At 31.5% G+C, this 23,828-nt stretch overlaps 1 protein-coding gene and 8 non-coding genes across 9 annotated transcripts; all 9 read right to left on the reverse strand.

Annotated features, from left to right (window-relative positions):
* Positions 1–1,280: 1,280 nt before the first annotated feature.
* On the reverse strand, positions 1,281–21,895 carry LOC145255776 (large ribosomal subunit protein P2-like). The gene is made up of 4 exons (XM_080114438.1): positions 21,754–21,895; positions 4,921–5,093; positions 3,760–3,861; positions 1,281–1,393 (listed from the first exon to the last, which is right to left on the reverse strand). Exons 2-4 carry the CDS (start codon positions 5,090–5,092, stop codon positions 1,323–1,325), a joined length of 345 nt encoding a protein of 114 aa, XP_079970564.1. The 5' UTR covers position 5,093; positions 21,754–21,895; the 3' UTR covers positions 1,281–1,322.
* LOC145256015 (small nucleolar RNA SNORD31) lies at positions 3,283–3,356 on the reverse strand. The gene has a single exon (XR_013863927.1). It is a non-coding gene; the product is annotated as a small nucleolar RNA SNORD31 (small nucleolar RNA).
* LOC145256012 (small nucleolar RNA SNORD31) lies at positions 5,515–5,588 on the reverse strand. Its single transcript, XR_013863925.1, has one exon. It is a non-coding gene; the product is annotated as a small nucleolar RNA SNORD31 (small nucleolar RNA).
* Positions 5,821–5,895, reverse strand: LOC145256017 (small nucleolar RNA SNORD31). Its single transcript, XR_013863929.1, has one exon. It is a non-coding gene; the product is annotated as a small nucleolar RNA SNORD31 (small nucleolar RNA).
* On the reverse strand, positions 6,650–6,723 carry LOC145256016 (small nucleolar RNA SNORD31). The gene has a single exon (XR_013863928.1). It is a non-coding gene; the product is annotated as a small nucleolar RNA SNORD31 (small nucleolar RNA).
* On the reverse strand, positions 7,025–7,096 carry LOC145256010 (small nucleolar RNA SNORD31). The gene has a single exon (XR_013863923.1). It is a non-coding gene; the product is annotated as a small nucleolar RNA SNORD31 (small nucleolar RNA).
* LOC145256018 (small nucleolar RNA SNORD31) lies at positions 8,756–8,827 on the reverse strand. Its single transcript, XR_013863930.1, has one exon. It is a non-coding gene; the product is annotated as a small nucleolar RNA SNORD31 (small nucleolar RNA).
* Positions 11,132–11,205, reverse strand: LOC145256011 (small nucleolar RNA SNORD31). Its single transcript, XR_013863924.1, has one exon. It is a non-coding gene; the product is annotated as a small nucleolar RNA SNORD31 (small nucleolar RNA).
* On the reverse strand, positions 14,610–14,683 carry LOC145256014 (small nucleolar RNA SNORD31). The gene has a single exon (XR_013863926.1). It is a non-coding gene; the product is annotated as a small nucleolar RNA SNORD31 (small nucleolar RNA).
* Positions 21,896–23,828: the final 1,933 nt, after the last annotated feature.

Raw genomic sequence — 23,828 nt, forward strand, 5'->3', positions numbered from 1 at the left:
GTTCTCTAATGGAACTTGACAGGTCGTAAAAACAGATGCCCAACTTAATTATTTTTGAGAGGACATAAAAACAGCTGAATCCGATTCCACAAAGGCCACACGTCTTTTCAATAGGGTCACTTGTCGCCCCGCTGTTCGTCGACTGTTTGCCTTGTAGATCGGAATTTCATTGGTATCCTCGCCACCCACGGGCTGTCATGGCCAATTTAACGTCATCACGTTCTTCACCATAAGCTACGATCTTATCTTTTTTCTCTTCCTTTCGTCGTTTACAGCTGCCTGTTTTCCCTTTCTTTTTCCACGGGTTCACCGCTACTCTTGACCTTTTGGTCAGGATCAAAGTGCAGCATCTGTTCTTCGGATGCCGCACTTCCATTTCTTCTCTTTCGGTGGAGGAGAAATCCTTCACGACTGGGACAATTCTTATTTTTGTACCCTTGAGCGTCTCATTCCCAAAAAGAAATGATTTAATAATTGAGAAGACTTTTCCAGCTATACCATAGCTAGCGATCTTATGAAGTAAACCTTTATGCCATTCCCTATCAAAGGCTTTAGATATGTCAAGAGCAATTGCCCTAGAAAAATTGCCGTCGAGAGATTTGCTAATCCTATGCGATATAACTGTAAGCACATCTGCTGTAGATCTAGCAGAACGGAAACCATGTTGAGTGTCACTAAGGTTATTTTTGTTGAGATGGTTGATTACTTCTCTATTTAACACAGATTCTAGCAACTTACTCATGACGCACAGGAGACTTATTGGCCTGTACTGAGAGGGGGATGAGCAATCACCTGAATTCTTAAATACAGGGCATACTGATGAGATTTTCCAGGGAGATGGGAAACTATTCTCCTTAAGACAACGTTTAAACAGTTTTGCAAGTATGCGCGCTAGTTCAGGTTGAAGTTTTTTTGAGTACTATAATTGGAATACCGTCAGGGCCAGTTGCTTTACTCGAATCAAGGTTTCTCCTTTTTATTTGATCATCCACTTTTTTTGACAGCTTATCTATTTTCAAATAAATGTATCAAAATCAATTGGACTAATATATATATATATATATATATATATAATATTATGCAACAAAAAAGTGTAATTATCAAACTTAATTGTGGATATTTTAAAACTAATTTCATTTTCCATATATACATAACCTTAAATGATGACCCTAAATACAAAAAGTGATTACGCTAAGGATTTTATTTTTCTCGTGCTTATATTCAGAGTTTTCAGTTTAGATTATCTTATTTAACAAATTAAAGACAAAAGGAAAAAAAAATATGTCAAAATCTTTTTTATTGCATGAGTAATGAATGACATTTTAATCAAAGAGACCAAATCCCATATCTTCATCTGATTCGTCTGATTCTTCTTTCTTGACTTCTTTCTTGGCTGAAAAGAAAAAAAAAAAAATTGGTTTGATGTTAACAGAGGGAACTTATTAATCTCGGATTTAGGTCAAAATAATAAAAATTGAAATAGCATCTATGATACTGGAATATAGTAATAAAGTTTTGGAAGGGGATTTCACATCTTTTTTGATATTAAAAAAGAAAAAAAAAAAAACTCAAATGCCACATTTATTTTTAAAAGACCAATTCCTGCTTTCAAGATGGATCAAAGTATGCACTTACAATATCTAGAATTAACATAGCAATTAAAACAAGATATTTCATTAATAGTGTTTGCTAATCAGTGAAAGGTCCATTCATTGTGCATAAAGCTCAAATCAGACAAGTGTTGGATTATTGTTGTAGTCATCATTTTAGCATCACTATTATCTCCATGTCAAAATTAGACTGATAAATCATATTCAAAAGGAAAGAAATGTAAGAAATTTGATAAAAAAATTACCAACAAATCAAACAACTTCTTTGATGTCTAGAAAAGAAAACTTAAAATCATAAAAAATATTCATAGATACAATTTTTTAAAATTTGAGTTTTTTTTTTTTTTTTTTTTTTAAATGTTTTTGAACTGTTATCAGGTAATTTGTTTCAATAAACCAAAAAAAATAAACAAAAATCTTAAATTCTTGTAGGAAATTGTTTTCAATGCAACAACACGCATTTGCCACATGGATGTACAGGAATTCATATCTAATGAGAAGATGGGATGTTCAGCAACTTTTGTATATTAATGTCAGGCAAGCATGGAACAGAGGAAAGAATTCTAAATTCTAACCATTCAAGAAAAGAAATTATTAGAAAGTTTTCTGGCATCTAGAGACATCAACAGTGATAGGGTGGGATTTTGCTGTTGGCTGGGTTAGCAAGAAGTAGGAGATACTTTTATTTCCCAGTTGTTTTTCTTTGTATGCGACTCTAATTTTTACAATAGTTCAAATTTTTTTTAAATTAAATATTTAAATCCGCAAACTAATTTTATTTATTATTTTACTTATTACAGACTATTATCCTAATCTTTTAGTTGTTTTACATATTCACCTGGCCTCCTGTCAGGTGGTAACCGCGACTCAGAATCTCATAACTGCATCCACAGCAATTACTGCCTTCCATAGTTGTCGCTGTCATCTCACCATGTTTTGGCCAAGTAAGCCTCTGGGTAGGATTGAAACCGCTTTCTTCAGACAATTCTCACCTGGAACAGTAGAGATTCAACATCTCTATCCATTGCGCCATCGGCCACAAAGGGGCGATCATGGTTGAAACAATAATGAATTCCAATTAAATAATATATAATTTTATTTACTTTGTCAAAATGTTTGAAGCCTGAACTTTATAGAATATGTCCATTATTATTTTACATGATACTGATAATCACATTGAATTAACCTAACCAATTGTGACACTTCACATGGCAGGTAGTTGAAACCAATTTATTTAGTAAAATAAAAATACTTACAATTTCTATTCAACTTACGAATTAAGTCAGGTTTGATTTTAGGGAGGGGGAGGTGAGGAATCGAGGGTCTTTTCCTTTTTAGACAAAACTTTTGATTACTCTTTAGCTAGATTCTTTCACCAAAATCTCATTCACTATATGGTTTTAAACCTAGTTTAAAGATCTAATTGTTTTGATGAAATTTTATTAACAAAAATCTACAAACACCCAAAAAGAATGAAAAATAAAACACTATTAATGGAGCGGATTAGAGGAGTAACTTATCTTGCCTTTGATAACATTTATTTGTTATATATTTGTTTTTAACCACTTTTTCGAATCTATGTGTATAGTAGCAAACCAGATTTTTGTTTTTCTTTGTTTTCGCTTACCGAATCGAAATATTAACTTTTGTACTTTACAGAATTTTGGGGTTGAATTTGTCAGATTAAAAACCAATCTTTCATTAAATGTCAGACTGGGGCGGTAATTAAAAATCATCATTAAATATTCAACTTTACCAAGCGGGTTACCAAGACTGGCCAATCCCTTGCTAAGTGTCAAACCACCTACTGTTTTCCAAGTAACCCCCAAAAACAAGCAGGCCAGTCTCTAAATGGGAGTCGGAGCTAAGAAAAAAAGTAAAAATAAAAATGCAGAGATGAATGATAATTGGGGCCAATATTACAGTCTTTGTTAGGCAGTATCAAGTTGCCTTTCAAAACTAAAACAGTAATACCCATTTAAACACTTTAAAACCCCAAAGATATTTTTCCAAAAAAAAAAAAAAAATATCCATATTAACACAAATTAAACGTGTATTAAGTGTTAAAATAGATATTTAATTTTAACCCCCACCCCACAAAAAAAAAAAAAAAAAATCTTTGTAAAAAGAAAATAAATCAAAAACTTACGTTCTTCCTTGGCTGGAGCAGAGGCTCCGGCAGCAGCAGCAGGGGCTCCAGCAGCAGGTGCTCCAGCACCACCAGAAGGAACTGAGGCAAGTTTCTGTTGACCTATTAAATATTAAATTTTCATGTGAGATGACAAAAAAAAACAAAAAAAACATGCAAATAGATATTTGAAAGTAAGTATTAAAAGGAAATGCTTAAAATTGCTTTTATATTTAAAATATAAAAGCTCATCTTCATAATTTCTAATAAAAATGGGAGTCAAAGTTCAGGATCTCAAAAATATTGAAGGAAAAAAAAAAACTCTACATTTCAATATTAATTTTTTTTTTCCAGAATGACTTAAAAAATTGAATTGTTAAACAGCATTTACAAATTTTAAAAATAGTAAAGGAAAACATTTTTATAAAGTGTTGCTAATCAGGGAAAGGTCCATTCATTGAACATAAAGCCCAAATCAGACAAGTGTTGGATTATTGTATAGTCATCATTTTAGTATCACTAGCAAAGTTTATTTTTGCATTGAAATTTTTTTTTTTTTTAAAGACAAGCTGATTTTCAACCTCAAGACTAAAGATGTGCAACTTCAAACATTTTTTTCAATTAATATTTTCAAACGTAAAAAGGGGGGAGGGGAATATTGAAGAATTATAATTCGGACACTTAAAAAAGGTCTTTCCAGTTCCTAATAAATTTTGAAAATTTAATTATAACTGCAGCATTTTTTAAAAGCAATAGCTGTCTCAGAATGTATCAAGTTTCACCGTCATAACAGTGATTTAAAAACTTATAACCCACATCTTAAGACCATTTCAGTTGCATGTATAAAGATTACATTGTTATATCTTTATGGTTGAATATGGTTAACTTTGTCATTTTTGTATTATGTGGTAATCCCTTGTAAGATAGGTCCACACATTTCAGTCAGATCTGCCCAGTAATTTCCAAGAAAATTTTTAGAGTAAATGAGTATTATAGTGACTAATCCCTATTAATCCTAAAAGAACATCAAAAGAATACCATAATACTTAGTTCACTGCATTTTATAAAATGCTACACAAGATTACAGCAAGATCAGCCTAGTTTCAGAGAAAATGTGGAAGATAAACAAAAAAAATATACAGATACTCCTCCCCACATTTTGGAATGGAGTCTTCAACTTACCAGCTGCAATCAATGCATCAAGTTCCTTTCCTTTCAGTTCAGAGACAACAGCTTTCAGTTTATCAGCTTCAGCCTCAATACCCACACTGCCAAGAATCTTTTCAATCTCAGACTCGGAGGGGTTCTTGGAACCTCCAAGAGTAGCAAGAAGATATGCGGCCACGTAACGCATTCTGAAAATTGAAAAAAAAAAAAAAAAATTACAATTCAGATAAGCTGCTTCACTAAAATGGTATTTATTTTTCTCTCATAGTGAGAAATGTGATGAGGGTCAGAAAATGAAATAAAAAAGTCAGCGCACCCGCCCTTAGAAATAAACCCTGCAAAAAACACCTGAGCAGACTCGTTGGCATTTCCAGGTAGAAGTATCTCAGGTGATTGTCAATAAACTAATCCCTTCTCAGAGCTGGTAAAGCCTGGGAGAGTGGCCCTGCTAGAATTGCAGATCAGCTTAATACAACACTCAAAGGAAAGGTCATTACAAGAATTGTCTAAACTTTATTTTGAGGAGGAAGGGGGAAAGTTGGTTTACTGAAACTAAAATAGTGACTGCTGGGTGTAACGTTGTGGAGAGGGGATGAATTGGCAAGTTTGAATTTGTCAGATTAAAAACCAATCTTTCATTAAATGTCAGACTGGGGCGGTAATTAAAAATCATCATTGAATATTCAACCTTGCAAAAACGTTAAGAAATGGTAAAGCCTGGGAGAGTGGCCCTGCTAAAATTGCAGATGATCAGCTTAATACAACACTCAAAGGAAAGGTCATTACAAGAATTGTCTAAACTTTATTTTGAGGAGGAGGAGGAGGAGGAAGGGGGGGGGGGAAGTTGGTTTACTGAAACTAAAATAGTGACTGCTGGGTGTAACGTTGTGGAGAGGGGATGAATTGGCAAGTTTGAATTTGTCAGATTTAAAAACCAATCTTTCATTAAATGTCAGACTGGGGCGGTAATTAAAAATCATCATTGAATATTCAACCTTGGAAAAAACGTTAAGAAACAATTGTTCACATTACAAACTCCAGTTTCTTAAATGTGTGACCTCAACAGAAGCTAAATTAGATTAAAAAAAAAAAAAAAATGCAATTTATTCAAAAAAATATATTTTTAGTTGAAGTGATTTTTCATGCAATATTTACTTTAGTGCAATGGCCATTCTTATTTTAATTATAATGTATTGCTTATAAGAATTTTGAGTAAATAATGCCAGCATTCACCTTAGGTGAGTTTAAACAAATTTCCTTCGGAGGAAGTTTCATGGGGTATATTGCTAATCGACGATTGTAATGATCATTGTAATATTTGTAAAAATAGATTATAGCATAATAAACACAGAAAAAATTATTTTATGTTAAGATGTTTAATATATGTCCACCTATGTCACAGGAGGGAGTTTTCTAACAGTATTTTGTATAATTATTTTGTTTGTATTTAACAGCGAGCATGCCACCAGTTTTCTTTTTAAAATATATTGATAAACACTGATTTTCAAAAAAATTCCATTTTAATGCGAGTAAAAAACACTGAAAACATATCCGGTTAGATAGAGGAGTAACTTATCTTGCCTTTGATAACATTTATTTGTTTTAACCACTTTTTCAAATCTATGTGTATAGTAGCAAACCAGATTTTTGTTTTTCTTTGTTTTCGCTTACCGAATCGAAATATTAACTTTTGTACTTTACAGAATTTTAATTGGTGGATGGGGGGGGGGGGGGAGCAAGTTTGAATTTGTCAGATTAAAAACCAATCTTTCATTAAATGTCAGACTGGGGCGGTAATTAAAAATCATCATTAAATATTCAACTTTGCACGTTAAGGGGCTTCACTTGAATAAGATTTATGTATAGTTTAATCAAGATTTTTTTTTTTTTAATGATATTCTACAAATATTTTCACTTTTCTAAATAGTTGAAATCTAGGTAGAAGGGAAAACTCATACATTTATAAGTTAGCAAACTATAAATCTTTTAATTATTTGTGGCCTTTTGACAAAGTTTAGAGCCCTTATTTGTGAGTACCGATGTAATATAGATATAACAATAATAAAAAAAAAAAATCAATGCAGTTTATTTTATTTATGAGGGTGGGGGAGCAAGTTTGAATTTGTCAGATAAAAACCAATCTTTCATTAACTGTCAGACTGGGGCGGTCATCAAAATCATCATGGAAAATTCAACCATGCAAGGTAATTGAGGGGGGGGGGGGATAATTTTATTAAAAAGTTATATTGTGAAAAGTACTTTCTTTACATTTTTATTTAGGTACATGCAAAATGAATGCCGATGCTCCAAATGTGTAAGCATTTTGACTACTCCCTTTACTTAAAAATTCACCAAAAATCAGGAAATTAACCAATTTTAATGAAATTTTCAGTATTTATCAAATAATGATCGAATATAATGAACCATTATTATTATTAGAATCTTAGTGGAAATGAAAAAAAAAAAAAGTCTGTATTAATGAATCCATTACACCTCAAAGAAAAATTAATTTCGACAACTGCTGATATTATCATTGAATTAAGTATTTTCATATTGTTTAATACACAAAAAAATTATAATTGAAAAAATTTCTTCCTGTTTCATGTAATTTTTAGTCGCGTGCAAGCAACTCTATATAAGTCACTCAGTAGGTCTGTCCGTCACACTTTTGTGCTTAGCAGTCAAGATCAAAGGTTAATAGATGCTGTTAATCTTTTCTTGGCCTTTTGGCCAAGATCAAAGTTGTTTTTTTTTTTCTGTTTTTTTTTTTATACACGTCAATAAAAATGTTTTAAAAATTGGGAGTTAAGTAGGACGTCCCTCCAGTATGAAAGGGTGAATGTGGTATTATGGTGAAAGAAGATACTAGCTGGGAGAAACTTTGAATTTTGTTTAGTTCTGGAGTGACAAGGATGACCAACGACCCCTAAAACCCCACCCCGTTTTGAGTTGGCCATGTGCCTAAGTTCATTGTTGATTTTCAATATATTTTTAACATGAATAAAGGATTTAATATCTCAAAGTGTAGTATCTGTTCTTACTACATGCTGTACTTAGGTTTGTAACTTTGTGACAAAGTGGAGGATCACTTTTCTGTATTAATTTAATGTAAAATGATCACCCACTTAAATACTAGTCAGTCTCAAAGCCATTCAAGTCATTCTCCAGATGATTTAAGTTGTTTTTGAAGGATTCCAGTTATTTTAAAGCATTCAAGTCATTCTTAAGGCCATTCAATTCATCCTTAAGTTCATGAAAGTCATTCTAAGTCATTTATTTTTTTATTTATTTAAGCCATTTCAGCCCATTTTTCGATCATTTTAGTTTATCTTTAAGAATTTCATATCAATCCTACATTCACGCATTTATTCATTACACGAAAGCACACGACCAATGGCTATCGGCCTTGTTACATGTAAGATTCTATTTTCCTTGCTTGAATGAATGTGAACTTATATATAACTTAAAAATTTTTTTAATTTTAAAACCAAGAACACAGAAAAAAATGTTAAAATTATACAAACGTTCATGATAGGAATATACGGATGCACTTGGGGTGGGGTAGGGGACAAGCACTCCCTACAATTATGTGATGTCTGACATTTTAGGCTTCAGCAGAATCCACATTGCAGCATCAATTATTACTATTTAAATAACATTTAAATTAAATGAGATTAAGATCAAAGTATAATCCGGTTGCTCTTACAAGGCACAATCTCCCCAAGTATTACCTTCTTTTGAAAGGAGAGAAAAATCAGATGCCCTCATTCATGTCAGGGTATCGGCAGTACAGTTTTTATAATTTAGATTAATAAGCATTTTTAAGAAAAAGAAAATAAAAACAAGTTTGAATCCATCAGATTAAAAACCAATCTTTCATTAAATGTCAGACTGGGGCGGTAATTAAAATTCATCATTGAATATTCAAGCTTGTCGGTGAAAATAAGCCCAAGTTCGATTTCATCAAAATCAATATACCATACTGTCATATATGAGCATCTCAACAGTAAACATTAGGTATTAAACTAATGAAAAAAAAAAAAAAAAAGAATTTACAAAAATTATAGAATATCCAATCATATTTTGATGCAAAAATAAATTTGATAGTTTTTGAATAAATACAATTCCTGATGTAAGTTTATAACTGTACTACACCTAAATTACGAGATGAAAAAAAAAAAAAAGACCAAATCTTAGTGAAATGGAGTTGCCTCCCTTTGCACAATGACCTTGTATAAAAAAAGTGCCCTACATCAATTCTATTTGTGACGTTAATTTACAAGTGACTATTTTATCCTTCCCGCATGTTATTTACAATACCAAAATGTGTTTCGCTCCAGTTTGTTTTAAAAGATTATTACTGCGGCAATTTTAAATAATTGCTTAAATAATGTAAAGGAATTTTAACCTGTGAAGATTTATCTCTCTTACATGACCAAGTGCTCTTTTGTTATTAGAACGAAATTCGAAGATTGAAATATTGAGTTTTTAATAGCAATGTTGCAATAATGAACACGTTTAGAAATTACAAAAAAACGATAAGGTAGAAAAAATTTGATGAAAAGTTTTCATAACCAAAAATTAAGTTTTGCTAAAAAAAACAGAAGAGTTCATATAGATAACTATTTTCTGAAAACTTAAAATCTTAGGACTTGTCCTGTCTTGATAGAGTTCAAAATAGACTTCGTCGTCTCATAGTAGATATCCTTTTCTCTTCCCTGCAACCTCTCTGCTGTATCGTTATTTTCATGGAAAGTGTTCAACTGAGGTTCAGCCTATGCCCCCCCCCCCTCGCCAAACTTTTACAAGAAACACTAGTCTAGCTGAAAACACTATCAATAATTCCCTCCACTCAAACCTAAACGTAGATTCCATGAACAAAGCTTCTTTCTTAGAACTGCACACCTGTGGAATTGTCTTCCATTTTCCTGCTTTCCAGCTGACTACAATATGGTTGTCTTCAAGTAAACAAGTTCTTGATGAGCCATCCCATTTGTTAACAAATTTACCGAATTTCCATTACTAACGATTACTATATTGTCCAATTTCTACTGTACACTCTTTAACCTTACCCTCGAGTGGCCTGTTTGGCCTTGATAAGTGGGAATGCCTATGTAAGGGGGGGGGCCAAATCAGAAATTTTCAAAATATGACACGTATCCTAAACATGGCAAAGCGTTTTTTGATAAGCTTGAAAATTGTTTGATTTAATAATTTGGTAATATTTAACTAATTGGAGATATGACAAATAGACATTGCTATTTGTTAAAATTAACATGAACTAAAATACAATTATTATTTTTTTTTTAACAAAATTGTTTTAATAACGAAGAAATACCCATGACCATTTTCCATAACTTCTCTAACATTAAGTTTTAATTTCTGGAAATGATTGAAATAAAACTTTTTAAAATAAAAATTGTTTTTGTATACCTTTAAACATATATAACTAAAAACATTTAAAACAAATAGCATTGATGAATTCCGGGCAACTCCGGATTAAGTACAAATAGTAGGGACGAAATGTTTCGAGTTATCAGACGGTGGTAAGTAGCAAAAAAAATGTACATTTCACTCAAATGGAAATCAGATTTGGTACTTGCATCATCATAAACTCGTTTAACATTTCATTTGTTAAGTTTGTTAAACTGTACACATTTTTTCTGTAAAAATAAAGAGATAATTCAGCTAGTAGAGAAAATCTTTCAACTTAGCATGAAAAAAAAAAAAAAAAAAAAATGTTCTAAATCATGCAATCCAGTTAAGCCCGCCTACGATCGAACAAAAGTAAGGAACATGCTCGTAAAGGATTAGTTTTTTATGGGGTCAATACAAAAGGGGGTTACAGTTTTTATGGGGTCCACGGAGAATCCCTCCAGTTAGTACCGGAAATTGCAGAAACATGAGATTCGAAACCTCCCACTCTTTTCAAGATAAATTTTTTACTTTCTTTACAACTTTTAAAAATGACTTACAGGTTTTCAGATATGCTGAAAACGAATATAATTTAAAACTGAGGCTGACAAAGTTATCCCTATATATCAAGACATCGTCCAATGTAATCTGTTTTCACTGGTGGCCATGTTTGTCCGCACAAACACATCCAATCTTTGCACGAAAACCTGTAAAGTCATTATTTTAAAAATGGACATTAAGTTGGAAAGAAAGTAAAAAATTTACCCACTTAATCTAACCTATGCACATTTCAATGAAACTTGCAAGTTTGAAATTGTCAGATTAAAAACCAATCTTTCATTAAATGTCAGACTGGGGCGGTAATTAAAAATCATCATTGAATATTCAACCTTGCAAAAACATTAAAATTGCACCTTACAGCATGATGTGGTTGGCATTTCAGCAGTTCGATAGTTTTGAATTAAACGAATTCCGACAGTAAACATTTTACAAGCATCCATACTAGAGAAAAAAATATTTTGATCCGACATGTCGCGGTAACATTTATTGGGTGGGTTTCTAACACTATTTTTAAGTCATTATCAAGACTTCAAAGATGTAACAGTCAAATCGTGGCCATTTTTTTTTCTTGTTCTCATGTAGCACTAGATGCTTTTATTTGTTAACCAAAGAAACATCTTAAAACTAAAAAAACTTCTGATAAAATTTGGGCAATCTTGAAAATCGTAGATTGAAAGCTGAAACATCGAAAACATGGCCGGTAGGTGAAATGAAAATGCAACATCCGGGTACATAAAACGAAGTACCTTGAAAATAGATGACTTACGTTTTAATAGCAGTTTTGTTTTATAAACATTGTTACATTAATAAAGTAATAATTTTGGTGCTTGAAAAGCGAGCTAAAGAGATTTTTTTAATTAAAAAAACTTATTTTTTGTAAAGCTAATTTAATTAAAACGATTTTTAATACATTCAAAATTATGTGGAAAATGCATTTTATTAATAGATTTGTAAGAGGTTCTATTTTATTTCTAAATAAATAAAAACCCTTTGAAACTTTCCAATGTTTATAAAATGCAACTATTAAAACGTTAAATCAACTACTTATTAAAAAGGTACTTCGGCGAAGTACCTTTTTAATAAGTAGCTGATTTACTACTTTGCCATTTCCACAAGTGACGTCACTTTTCTTTTTTCGTACATTATCAATGTTTAAACATTCCACCTACGATTGTCAAGATAGGCAACACTTGTTATATATATTTGCTTTTCGACTACTTTGTCGTATATTGTAAATAAACCCAAAAAAATACTTCACCCGTGTGTATCCTAAAACATAAAATAAAAAAAAGTTTGAATTTGTCAGATTAAAAACCAGACCTTACATTGCCAAATAGGCACCAGCTTCAATGTTGAACACGTCATGCTGTGTTATTTCTTTATTTTGGAACCACTCGACCTTTTTAAGCAAAATTTTGTGAATTTAGCCTTTTATTTTTTTATTTTTTTTTTTTTATTCTATTTTATTTTTTTTTTTTAATAATAATTTGCCTTGAACTTTGCACTTTTCGGATTATCTCCTATATAATATTTTGATTGAAGAAATTCCCCTCTGGACCAAAGTACCATAGGTTTGCAACAACAGATGCCACATACGAATTTATTATGTCTAACCTTATGTAATGCCATTTTAGACAGTTATAATAAAATCTTACATTCCATCCTAGGAGCAACAGCATCACCATCTTTAGAGAAAGTAGTTTCTATTTTTCCCTCTAAATAACAAAATCCCAATCATCACCAGGTGGTATTCGGCACTTTGGACAGATATGGGATTTCTATCGTAAACTCTCACAAAACATTTTTCAAAGCTAATTCATTTATATTTTTTTTTAAATCTGCAAGATCTACTTTATTCTCTCACTTCAAAAACAAAACATTTTCTCTCTCTCACTTAGTTTGTATTTCGCTGTAAATATTCTTCCCATTTAAAAACCTAAACTATTTTTATACTGTTTATTTTTTTCACCAACCCTATAATAAAAAAATAAAAATACATAACCTTTTTTAGCAATTTTTACCGCATATCTTTTTAAATAATTATGTTTAATATCAGATTTTGTCAAACCGTTTAGATATTTTCCATTTTTTCTTCCATACCTCGATTGACAGACCTGCACACATGTTTGAAATTTAGGGTCTGATTTTAGTCACAATTACTAATTTTTTTACGATTACCTACGCTACTTTAACAAATTTCATTACATTGAATTCAATGGAGTATTTTACTTAAATTTCTTTTCCAAGCCAATTCTCAACATTGAAGTTTTTTTTTTTTTTTTTTGTGCGTGAGCGAGTAGGGATTTTTTTAAACATTAGGTCCACATCCACAATTTTCTTTAGAATGACTACTTCCATAGGTTTTCGACTATGCTGATTGAGAAAATTTCATTCAAATTTTGTCGGAGACAAGTACTTATAAAGATAGAAAGTAGTCATGCAATGTAATTCACTGGCTGCCAGGTTTGTACACACGCGCGATAAACAAATCTATTTCTTTCTTAACGACACTGCCAACCCAAAATTATTTCTTTATTTCAAAGCATTTGCGGTGGATATGCTGACAATATCATGGTTAAATTTGGGGGAATTATTTTTCCGTACACCCCCCTCCCACCCAAATAAAAAGGGGGTTGTGTACCCTACCGTTCTTTACATGGTGTATTCTGAAAGCCGTTCTTAACATGGGGTGTTTGGGATGTCTATTCCAAATGCAGTTCTTAACATGACAGTACTCAAAGTGAAGTGAAAAAAAAAATTGTTTTGTTTTACACGTTAAAAAACGACTAAACTAAAATTTACTTTAATACTATTAGTGGAAGAATTGAAAAGAGGAACACTTGACCAGAAACAGCTATGACTTCTACCACTGATTTTGATCACGCTAAACAGTTCATATATAGTGAGAATCTAAAACTTTTTTTTTTTTTTTTTTTTTACTTTCCATTATTTTAATGGACCATTTTTCATACTTTTATTAATTCATACTAATTTACATACTTTTTTTTTTTTATTCAAACAGTACCTATTATTATTATTCATTTCGCCCAAGGCTGCCAGTGGCCATCAATAACTTTAGTTTACTTTTGGGGGGGGGGGGTCCACCGGGCAACGGGTCATGCTAGTTTTATATAGATAGGTACATTTTTATATTAACGCCAACTCCAAAAAACGTCGACAATAGGTTTCAACTCAAAACTCACCTTCTGGTGAGCATTTATTTATTTATTTTTTTTTTTTTTTGCCGTATATAACAAAACAAAAAAATGCAACCAAAAACAAAAAGTTTTGGTGCTTACGCCCTTATGTTACCGTGCTATCTTTTCTTTAGCAAATAAAAAGTCTCATTAATAACGCTATTTAGAAAGTCATTCTTAACTTAACAAAACGGGCCCTAAAACGAAAGTGGTCAAAAACTACAATTTATAAAGGTGGATTTTTTTTTTTCAACTCAACAGTGTTGAGTTGAAAAAAAAAAAAAGTCATTTTAAAGGTGTGTGTTGAGTCTCAACACACCTTTAAAATGACGACTTTTATAGGTTTTCAGGTCTGTTGAAAAAAAAATTTCACATTTAAAACTGAGGCAGACAAATAGTTTCCTGCTATGAAAGTTTTAATATCGGGAAAACTATTGAACTTATCGTGTTTTTTAATGATTAAAGTTTGGAGAAAATAGATATAAGCAACTCGCTTTACCCGTGTACCTTAAGCCTAAAAAAGCAAGTTTGAATTTGTCAGATTAAAAACCAATCTTTCATTAAATGTCAGACTGGGGCGGTAATTAAAAATCATCATTGAATATTCAACCTTGCACGAATCCTTTGATTTATTCGATCGGGTAAAATATATCGATAAAATTAGCGATAAGAGAAAGCAGAAAAATTAAAATATGTTACCAAAGGCGAGATAAGCTCCTTTTTTTCTTTTTAATTTTCTTCCTTTGAAGATTACAATGCTGGGTATGGGGTAGCCAAACCAGCTGCCAACATTGACCTGCTTTTTATTGAAACCAACCGAGAGATCTTTTTTAGTATCCTCGCTGTTCCCTTAAGTGCAATTGTCTGGATCTCTTTTGCACTTGGTTCACCAGGGTTCAATATAAACAAATATCAGAATTAAGGTTTGATATTTCTGTTTATGACGTCACTACTTATTGTCTATAATGATGACGTTTTACACAACGGCTTGAAGGTGCCTACAGACCTTAGATGAACGTATGCGAAATCGAAAATTAACTGATAATAAAAGTATACAGGTTGGTTGGACATTACATTTTAGCACGATTGTGAGTTATTAACTGTAAAGCTATTAACGTGATTTTTGGTAGGTTTTTAAAGAGAGACTCCATGGTCAGCCCAGCATTGTATGGCAAGAGGACTTGTGTCCACATTAACTTTACCCAACCGATGAGGTGTTTATTTCTTACCTACGCCATAGATCGCAACAACCATTGTTAAATTACTTTTTAGTGGAAATTTCTAATACTAATTCAACGCCATTCGATATCATACCGGTCATAATATCACGTAGGAGGCCGGAAAATTTATGGCTTTTTTCGTTCACTAGCACCATATTTTATATGTTTATCTCACAGCGTATCAGACGGTGGTAAGTAGCAAAAAAATGTACATTTCATTCAGGTGAAAATCAGATTTGGTACTTGCGTCATCATATAAACAGGAGATAAATTAACTTAAATTCTAGTCATTTCTCATCTTAATCAAAAATGCCAAAAACTTCAAATATGATCAGTTTTATTAAAGGATAATAAATTAATGACAAAGGGAAATAACTCAATATGGTAAATTGTTGGTGTTTGGAAATCGGATTCAGGGTTCAATACGAGGTAACGCCATATCAAAGACAAAAACAAGAAAGACTGAGTGATGTTCAGAGTCCACTCTGTAAGTAGTTAATGAAATGAGGGTAACCTTCAACTATGGTCGTTCACGTTAAACTATTGGAGTATCTGTTCTAAAATCATCCTCCAGATGATTTTAGAACAGAACAATCCGAGCCCCCTCAGTTACGGGAGTGCCAACAGGATGAAAGAAATTGTTCCTTTTTCGATATAAAATCCAAGAGGTAGAGGGTCCTCTGGTAATAAAATTTCAGCGATAAATGTGGGACGCTAAAACACCATAAAAAAAAAAAAAAAGTTCTCCAAAAATATTTTTAAATATTGCGTGTAAAAAAAAAAAAAAAAAAAAAAATGTCGCGAGATAAATTATCAGACACTAAGAAAAGAGCTAAAAGCTCATCTCAGTACCCGCGAATTCTCACAATTAATGTAGCACGATTATGACACCACAAACTTAAACAGGTTAAGTAAAGGCTCTTAAAATGTGCAATTAGTGGAATCAATCAATCTGTTACAGTATATTATTGGTATTTTTGACACCCCTAACACAAAACTGCGAATAAAATATAAAAAACTTGTAATTTGTCTTTTTAAAGTGGGTTGTTTATTTTCTTTATGGAATATACTTCCAAAATAAACTATTAAAGTTTTTTTTTTTAAAATACAAATGATTTTTTTTTAAGTGTTTACAAAAAACACACCGCCCCCCACCAAATGTAAACAGAATTTTTGTAAAAAATTTCCTGTCATTTAAAATATCCGCCATGTATCCATGCGCTTTGTGAAAGATCACGTTACTACGCATACGTACATTTAAAAACTGCTCACGCGTAGCGTTAACGAATACGGTGATGGTGCAAAATAGTGCCATAGGTGGACATATATTCGGCGGGTTTTTTACTAGTATTTTGTATAGATTTTTTATTTATAACACCTTTTCCCAAACTTACCGTGTTAAAGAGAGAATCAGACGCCATCTTGAATTTTCCAATACATCGGTAAACACTGTTTTTCGAGCTAAATAAATATGTTACATTGAATAAAAACACGAAAAATATATCCAGTTTGGTAGAAAAGTAACTTATCTTGCCTTTGATAATATTTATTTTTTATATTTATTTTTTGCCAACTTTTTCGAATCTGTGTACAGTAATACAAACCCAACACTTGTTTTACGATAAAATGTAATAAATTATTTTATTTAATATTTGCTAATGCAATGTGTTGCCTTTGTTTCGTAATGTGTTAAAACGGCTGACGTACACGAGTGAGGCCGGGGAGGCCCCTATAGAGAAATACGCATCGGCTCCGATGTTGTACGCAGTTCGTTCGAGGGAGCATTCATTGTTCCGAAAAGGAAAAATTTTGGCGTGTGTAGCTTTTTCCTTTTTTAATGAAAAGGGTAAATATGAAGAATTACTCCACCTTCGAAAATTCCTTTAAAATTACCACTCTTTTAGGTTTTCGGGGTCGCTGAAAACGAAATTAACGTTTAAAATTACGGCAAATGAGTAGTTTCCAAGATATGAAGAAATGTTAGTTTAAAAAATGTGGGGATCTATAATAATTTAACGTAAAATGAGCACCCACTTTGTTTTTTTCCCGGGGGGGGGGGGGGCTTTCTTTCCACCCTCAGAAAATCTTTTAAAATTACCACTAACTTTTGAAAGTAATACAAACCCCAAGTGGGTACTGGTCGCGGTAAGAGTTCCCTGCCGAACACCCTCCAAAAACAACGATGTCTCCCGTTTCTCGCGCAGCCGCAAAGGACATGTTTTAGTTGCCATAGTAACAACACTTTTTATCGACATTGTTTTACTGTTTAAAGACAGTACTACACATTTATTAATAATATCTCACTTTTAATCACTTTTATCGACTTTTTAAAACTTTTTTTTTACTCTTTTTAAATGACAACGTTAATGTTTATGAATATTGAAATAAAACATTACTACACATTTATTAATATCTTTTTTTTTTTTTTTTTTTTACTGTTTTACTGTTTGTGTCACTTTTATCGACTTTTTCTTTTATGAAACTTATCGGCGGTTCTTGAAATTTACTTACCACAAAACTTGTCGGCGGTTCTTGAAATTTACTTACCACAAAATGATGATAGAATAATAAATTTACTTACGTTTAATCAATGTTATTTTCTTTTTTAAATAGCATTTTCTTTTTAAATGACGTTTTTACTGTTTATGAATATTAAAAGAAAAATAATTACTAAACATTTATTAATAAGAAAATGGGTGCTAGTGCACTTATGATCCGCGCTATATTTTAAATCGTATTTCTAAGCTTAAAGTTTAATGTTTTTTTATTCAATTGTAAGGTTAAAGTAGAGAATAGGTACAAAACACCCTCCCCGTGTTAAGAATGGCTTTTTAAATAATAACGTTACCATTTTGTGGTACTAGTGCACTTATTGATCCGTGCTGAAATAACGTTATTATTTAAAAAGCCATTCTTAACACGGGGAGGGTGTTTTGTACCTATTCTCTACTTTAACCTTACAATTGAATAAAAAAACATTAAACTTTAAGCTTAGAAATACGATTTAAAATATAGCGCGGATCATAAGTGCACTAGCACCCATTTTCTTATTAATAAATGTTTAGTAATTATTTTTCTTTTAATATTCATAAACAGTAAAAACGTCATTTAAAAAGAAAATGCTATTTAAAAAAGAAAATAACATTGATTAGGCACCGCCAAAAATGGCCGCAAAATCAAGTTGTTTTTTAAAACTAAATTACATTTATTAAAATCCATTATTTCTGAGTAACTTTTTTTTTTCTAGAAAGATAAAACCCTGAATTTTATCATATAGAAAACAGAATAATGTAAAACTTTTTCTACTATTTTTAATTAAATTTTAAATGTTAAATTTTCCCAAAAAGTTAAGTGACATCTTTTGTCCTGTACAAAAAACGTACTTAAATATTAAAAAAAAAAAGGTTTTTGAAATAATTTATTTATTTATTGTCTAACTAAGATTTAGGATGATTTTCTAAGAGAATATGCAAAAATATTATAATATAAGTACCTGAATTTCAAATAATTCCACTTATTCATATAGGTATCTAGATATTTCGCGTCAATGTAGAGTCGAGATCGACTCTGTTTACCTTTGCGTTTTATAAGAAGAAAACTATGGAAGACCAAACAAGCCAAAAAAACTTATTTTTCAGTGACGAAAATTTCAATGTATTATTAAGCTGAGGCTGGCCAGTACCAGATGGGTGACCATTTGTATGAGTTTGGTTTGTAATGTGTATGTGTGTGGGGGCCAGGCTCCCCAAAATGGGGGGGGGGGCAATTTAAAGCAGAATAAAAAAAAAATATTTCAGCGCGTTTGGTCCACCGTAGTCGAAAGGCGGCAAACGTTTTCAAACGGGATCGAAAAAAATGATGCTATTTTTAACACAAAGGGCACAACATTTATCGAATTTTTTTTTTGTATCGATTATTCAAAGCATGTCCTGTTTAATAATGTTCATGCATTATTCGGCTCGCTAAAAAAAAATTGTTAATTTATTTATCAAAAATTTTAAAATGGCTTTTTTCGTATAAATATTAAAAAAAATTTTTTTGTTTTGCTTAACTTAAATTAATTATTTTACTTAAAATATTCACCGAATTTCACACTTCAAAACTCAAAAGCGGGATAATTAAACACAATCGAAGTTCTGATATTCAGACGTCAAAATAAGGTATGCAAACAATTTTTTTTTTTTTTTTTTTTTTAAATCTATAAATCTGTCCCTTACAACAACACAATGTTTTGTTCAGTTTCAGATGATTATTTTAAGCATATTTGTTCCCACTTCAAAACTTTGTAAGCAAAAAAAAAAAAAAAAAAAATATATAAATATCGTTTATGAAAAATAAGTACACTGTTATAAAGTTCATTCTTCTAATAATCGCTGAAAATTTCGTATTGATCGGATAATTACCTGATTTTTGGTAGATTTTTAAAAAGACGGTCCGTCAAAAAGTACTGACCTGCCCCCCCAGTTTTGGAGGTGCCTAATTAAACGTAAGTAAATTTATTATTCTATCATCATTTTGTGGTAAGTAAATTTCAAGAACCGCCGACAAGTTTTGTGGTAAGTAAATTTCAAGAACCGCCGATAAGTTTCATAAAAGAAAAAGTCGATAAAAGTGACACAAACAGTAAAACAGTAAAAAAAAAAAAAAAGATATTAATAAATGTGTAGTAATGTTTTATTTCAATATTCATAAACATGTTTTATTTCAATATTCATAAACATTAACGTTGTCATTTAAAAAGAGTAAAAAAAAAAGTTTTAAAAAGTCGATAAAAGTGATTAAAAGTGAGATATTATTAATAAATGTGTAGTAATGTCTTTAAACAGTAAAACAATGTCGATAAAAAGTGTTGTTACTATGGCAACTAAAACATGTCCTTTGCGGCTGCGCGAGAAACGGGAGACATCGTTGTTTTTGGAGGGTGTTCGGCAGGGAACTCTTACCGCGACCAGTACCCCCAAGTGTTTTGCACAGAGTTATCCGCGCTATTTTTTAAATCGTATTTCCAAGTTTAATTTTTTTTTTTTTTTTTATTCAATTGTAAGGTTGAAGTATAGAATAAGTACAAAACACCCTCCCCATGTAAAGAATGGCTTTTTCAATAGCGTTATTATTTACGTCCGGATCACTCTATGCACTAGTACCCAATTATTTCAAAATTATTTCGAATCTATGTGTAAACCCGGGATTCTTTCAAGCGAGACGACGCAGATGAAATAAATTGGGGGGGGGGGGGGGGGTTAGAAAGTTCCTTTCCTAACCCCCCTTTTTATAGACGGAAATAAACACTGGTCGCGTGAAAGAGTCGCAATATTTTTCTCGGTGTATGGTCCCGAAGTATTCAATTTAGTAGAACGTTATAATTAAAATCTGATCCGACAATAAGAGTCAATGTATTTTTTCGAAAATCTGAAAGTTTGTAATCGACGAGATTAACGTGAAAAGGGAAAAGTGTAAATCATGGAATTTGGTGAGGGGGGGGGGGGCAATTTCCTAAAAGCCCACACGTGGTTAACCATTGCTCGGTATCATAAATTGTTTTTTTGCTGTAAAAAAAAAAAAAAAAAAAAACTACTTGATGAAATTAAGTGAAATTTTTTTCGGAGAACTTCCCTCCATAACGAATACATACAATTTAAACTTTTTTCGATATTTTCATTTTTTAATGTCTTGACTAAACTGTACAAGTACCAAGTTCTTTTCTTAGTAGCGAAGCGATAAAAAAATCAAAAAAATTAAAGTGGTCTCGTTGATCACCGGGAGACCTATCTTTCCGAATTTAATATTTTTTTTTGTTTTTTTACATAATGAACCCCCCCCCCCAAAAAAAAAAGCCAACAAGCTCACTTATAACACAAAAAAAAAAAAAAAAAAAGCAATATGGCGGCAAGTAGTGAAAAAATGATTTACCCCCACTACTTTTCTTCTTTATTAAGGAAATGGTCAAATACATTCAGGTTTTAAAACATTTTACAAAAAAAGTAATCGTTTAGAAAAAAAAATAAAAAAAACAGGATCGCAAACATCTATTTATTAGCATATGTTTTAGTTTAAATGAAATCGAACAAAATGGCCACAAGAGAACTGTTTTTAACTTTCTCAAAAGACCACATGGTGGCCATGTTTTAAAGTTAATAAACTGAAGACAGATTTAGCTATTGGAAATATTAAGCAGTTTATTTTAAACGCAAAAATAAAAACATTTTTAAAGTAATAAAAAAAAAAAAAGCATTCGATGGTTTTTTGTTTCATTTTTTTTAAGCTAACAAAAAAAAAAAAAAGTATGTTTCAATATAGGTGTAGCTAAATAAATTATTAGTGAAGACTAAATGTTGATTACATTTTTAAAAGTTGTCCATGAAATAATGAGGGATTGGTATAAATGGTAGACAAATAAATGCTTAAATTTAAACATATAAAAAAAAATAATAATTTACAAAAGGTGTTTCACTTACTTTAAGTCTTTCAGAGAGACACGAAGACGTGTTATGCCAATCAAATGCAAAAGTATGAAAGAGGAAAGAGATTCACGTCACGTGATAACGTCATGAAAATGACAGTTTCGTATTTATTTATTTTTTTTTTTTGTCTAAAATAGCAAAATTACATTTCTTTTTAATTACATATGTACTTTTTAATTCACATTAAATCAGAATCATAAATACAATGTCTATTACTATTATTAATCAGTTTATATGGGTAAATAGTATTCAAGATGTTACGAAAATATTTGTTTGCTGTGATTTTTACTAAAAACGAACCTGATTGGATAATGAATTATTAGGCTTTAGCGAGCAGGAAGGGCTTGGAAAAATTGTGACGAATATTTAACGATTAGGGCTTTTTGCGCCTTCAAAATAATGTCACATTACCTCCTTTGTTATGGTTTTTGTAGTTACGCAGTTTCCCCGACTCATGTAATTTTAGTATGCAGTGGTTAAAAATTTTGGTAAACGTGTCCAATAGTTGACCCTAATTAGGGTTCTCAGACTAAATAAATATTTGAAGCCAAATCTTTCAGAAAAAAAGGTCAGATTAAAACAAAAAAAATCTACGTCATTATTTTTTTTTATGTGTTTGTGTAGATTGTCACATTTCATATATATTTATATATTGAAGACTAGGTCCTAAATATTGGCGTCTCTTTTATTAAGATTTTTTTCGAAAAAAAACAAAATACAGAAGTTTATTTAAAAAATATTTTGCATCAATTATTTTTATTTTATTCAAAAATTTTTTTTTTTTTTTAAATATAGCGAAATATGGAACTAATCCTATTACTTAACCTTGGAACCGCAATATTGGCTCGTACAACGTTTGTAAATGAAGTATATGACTAGCAATTCATGCAGAATGAATAAATGATGGTATCATAACTTCACGGGAAGCTGTCTGACAATTTCAAAATGCTGCAATGACTTGCCAAGCGTCGATTAATAGCCAATTCTAAGACGTGTAATCTGTCATTTACCATGCAGATTGCAACGCAATTCACAGTCCATTGGTGGATGGAGATGGTCATGTAAAAAAGACAGATATCATTGGTTAATACAGACTTTAGGGGGAGGGAGAAGCAAACTTCATTTGAAGACAATTTTTATAATAATTTGCATGTGGAGCATAGTTTAGAACTCTGGCAGAGCGGAAAATAGACACAACATTGAAAAGCGCACTTACCTGGTTGATTAAGGCAGGTCATTTCATCTCGTCAATTGCAAAATTATGTTGTATCATTTTGCTGCTCAGCCAAGCCTGGTAGTTAAGACTTCATAAGAAGTGGTAGGGAAAAAATCTTCTGTGAAGATTGTCAATTATTCCATGGCTTTAGGTCCATTTAAACGATGTTCCAATAAAAAAAAGCGGATAATTTCGTTGAAGAGGTAAAACCAAAATCAACATTCTTTGCTGGTTAGAAAGACGATATTACGTCAAGAAAAGAACACCTAACTTAGTACTCTCAAAAGTAGTAGTCTCAAAAGTACTGTGAGAAAATTGGGTGCCAAAGCCCTTAAATTTCTAATATTAAAAATGAGTCCGTCATGCATGAAAGATTTACTTGGACTGAAGTTTTCAGTTTAAACATGCCCCCCGCTTACGAGTTAAAAATTCAAATCAACCAATGAGAAAAGCTATAATTAAAACTGTGTTAAACCAATCAACCAATGAAGTGACTATTTTAAAAGAGACTGGAGTGAGCAAGAAAAGACTAAGAGATTGATGCAACTTTCTACATGAGGCATGCCACAAATTTATTAAAATAAACCCAATTGAATTGGGAGATATAACTGAAGATGGATACCCAAAGGAAGTAGAAATTGAAAGTAGGTTTTTTCATCGAAAATTTCACCAAGGAGCCATCAGATCCGACTATTGGGTTTTCAGAGCTGTTAAGAGAGAGTCCAAACTATGTTGTCTCATGGAGGTTCCGGACCAAAAGTCAAAAACTCTATACAAATCATCTGAGATGCACTAGAATATTAATTGATGGGTGGCGGCCTATGCAGGCATATTACAGATTGATTTTGGCATA

The sequence above is a fragment of the Euprymna scolopes genome, chromosome 31, assembly GCF_053919585.1.
Source record: "Euprymna scolopes isolate OS-2025 chromosome 31, ASM5391958v1, whole genome shotgun sequence".
Taxonomy (NCBI): domain Eukaryota; kingdom Metazoa; phylum Mollusca; class Cephalopoda; order Sepiida; family Sepiolidae; genus Euprymna; species Euprymna scolopes.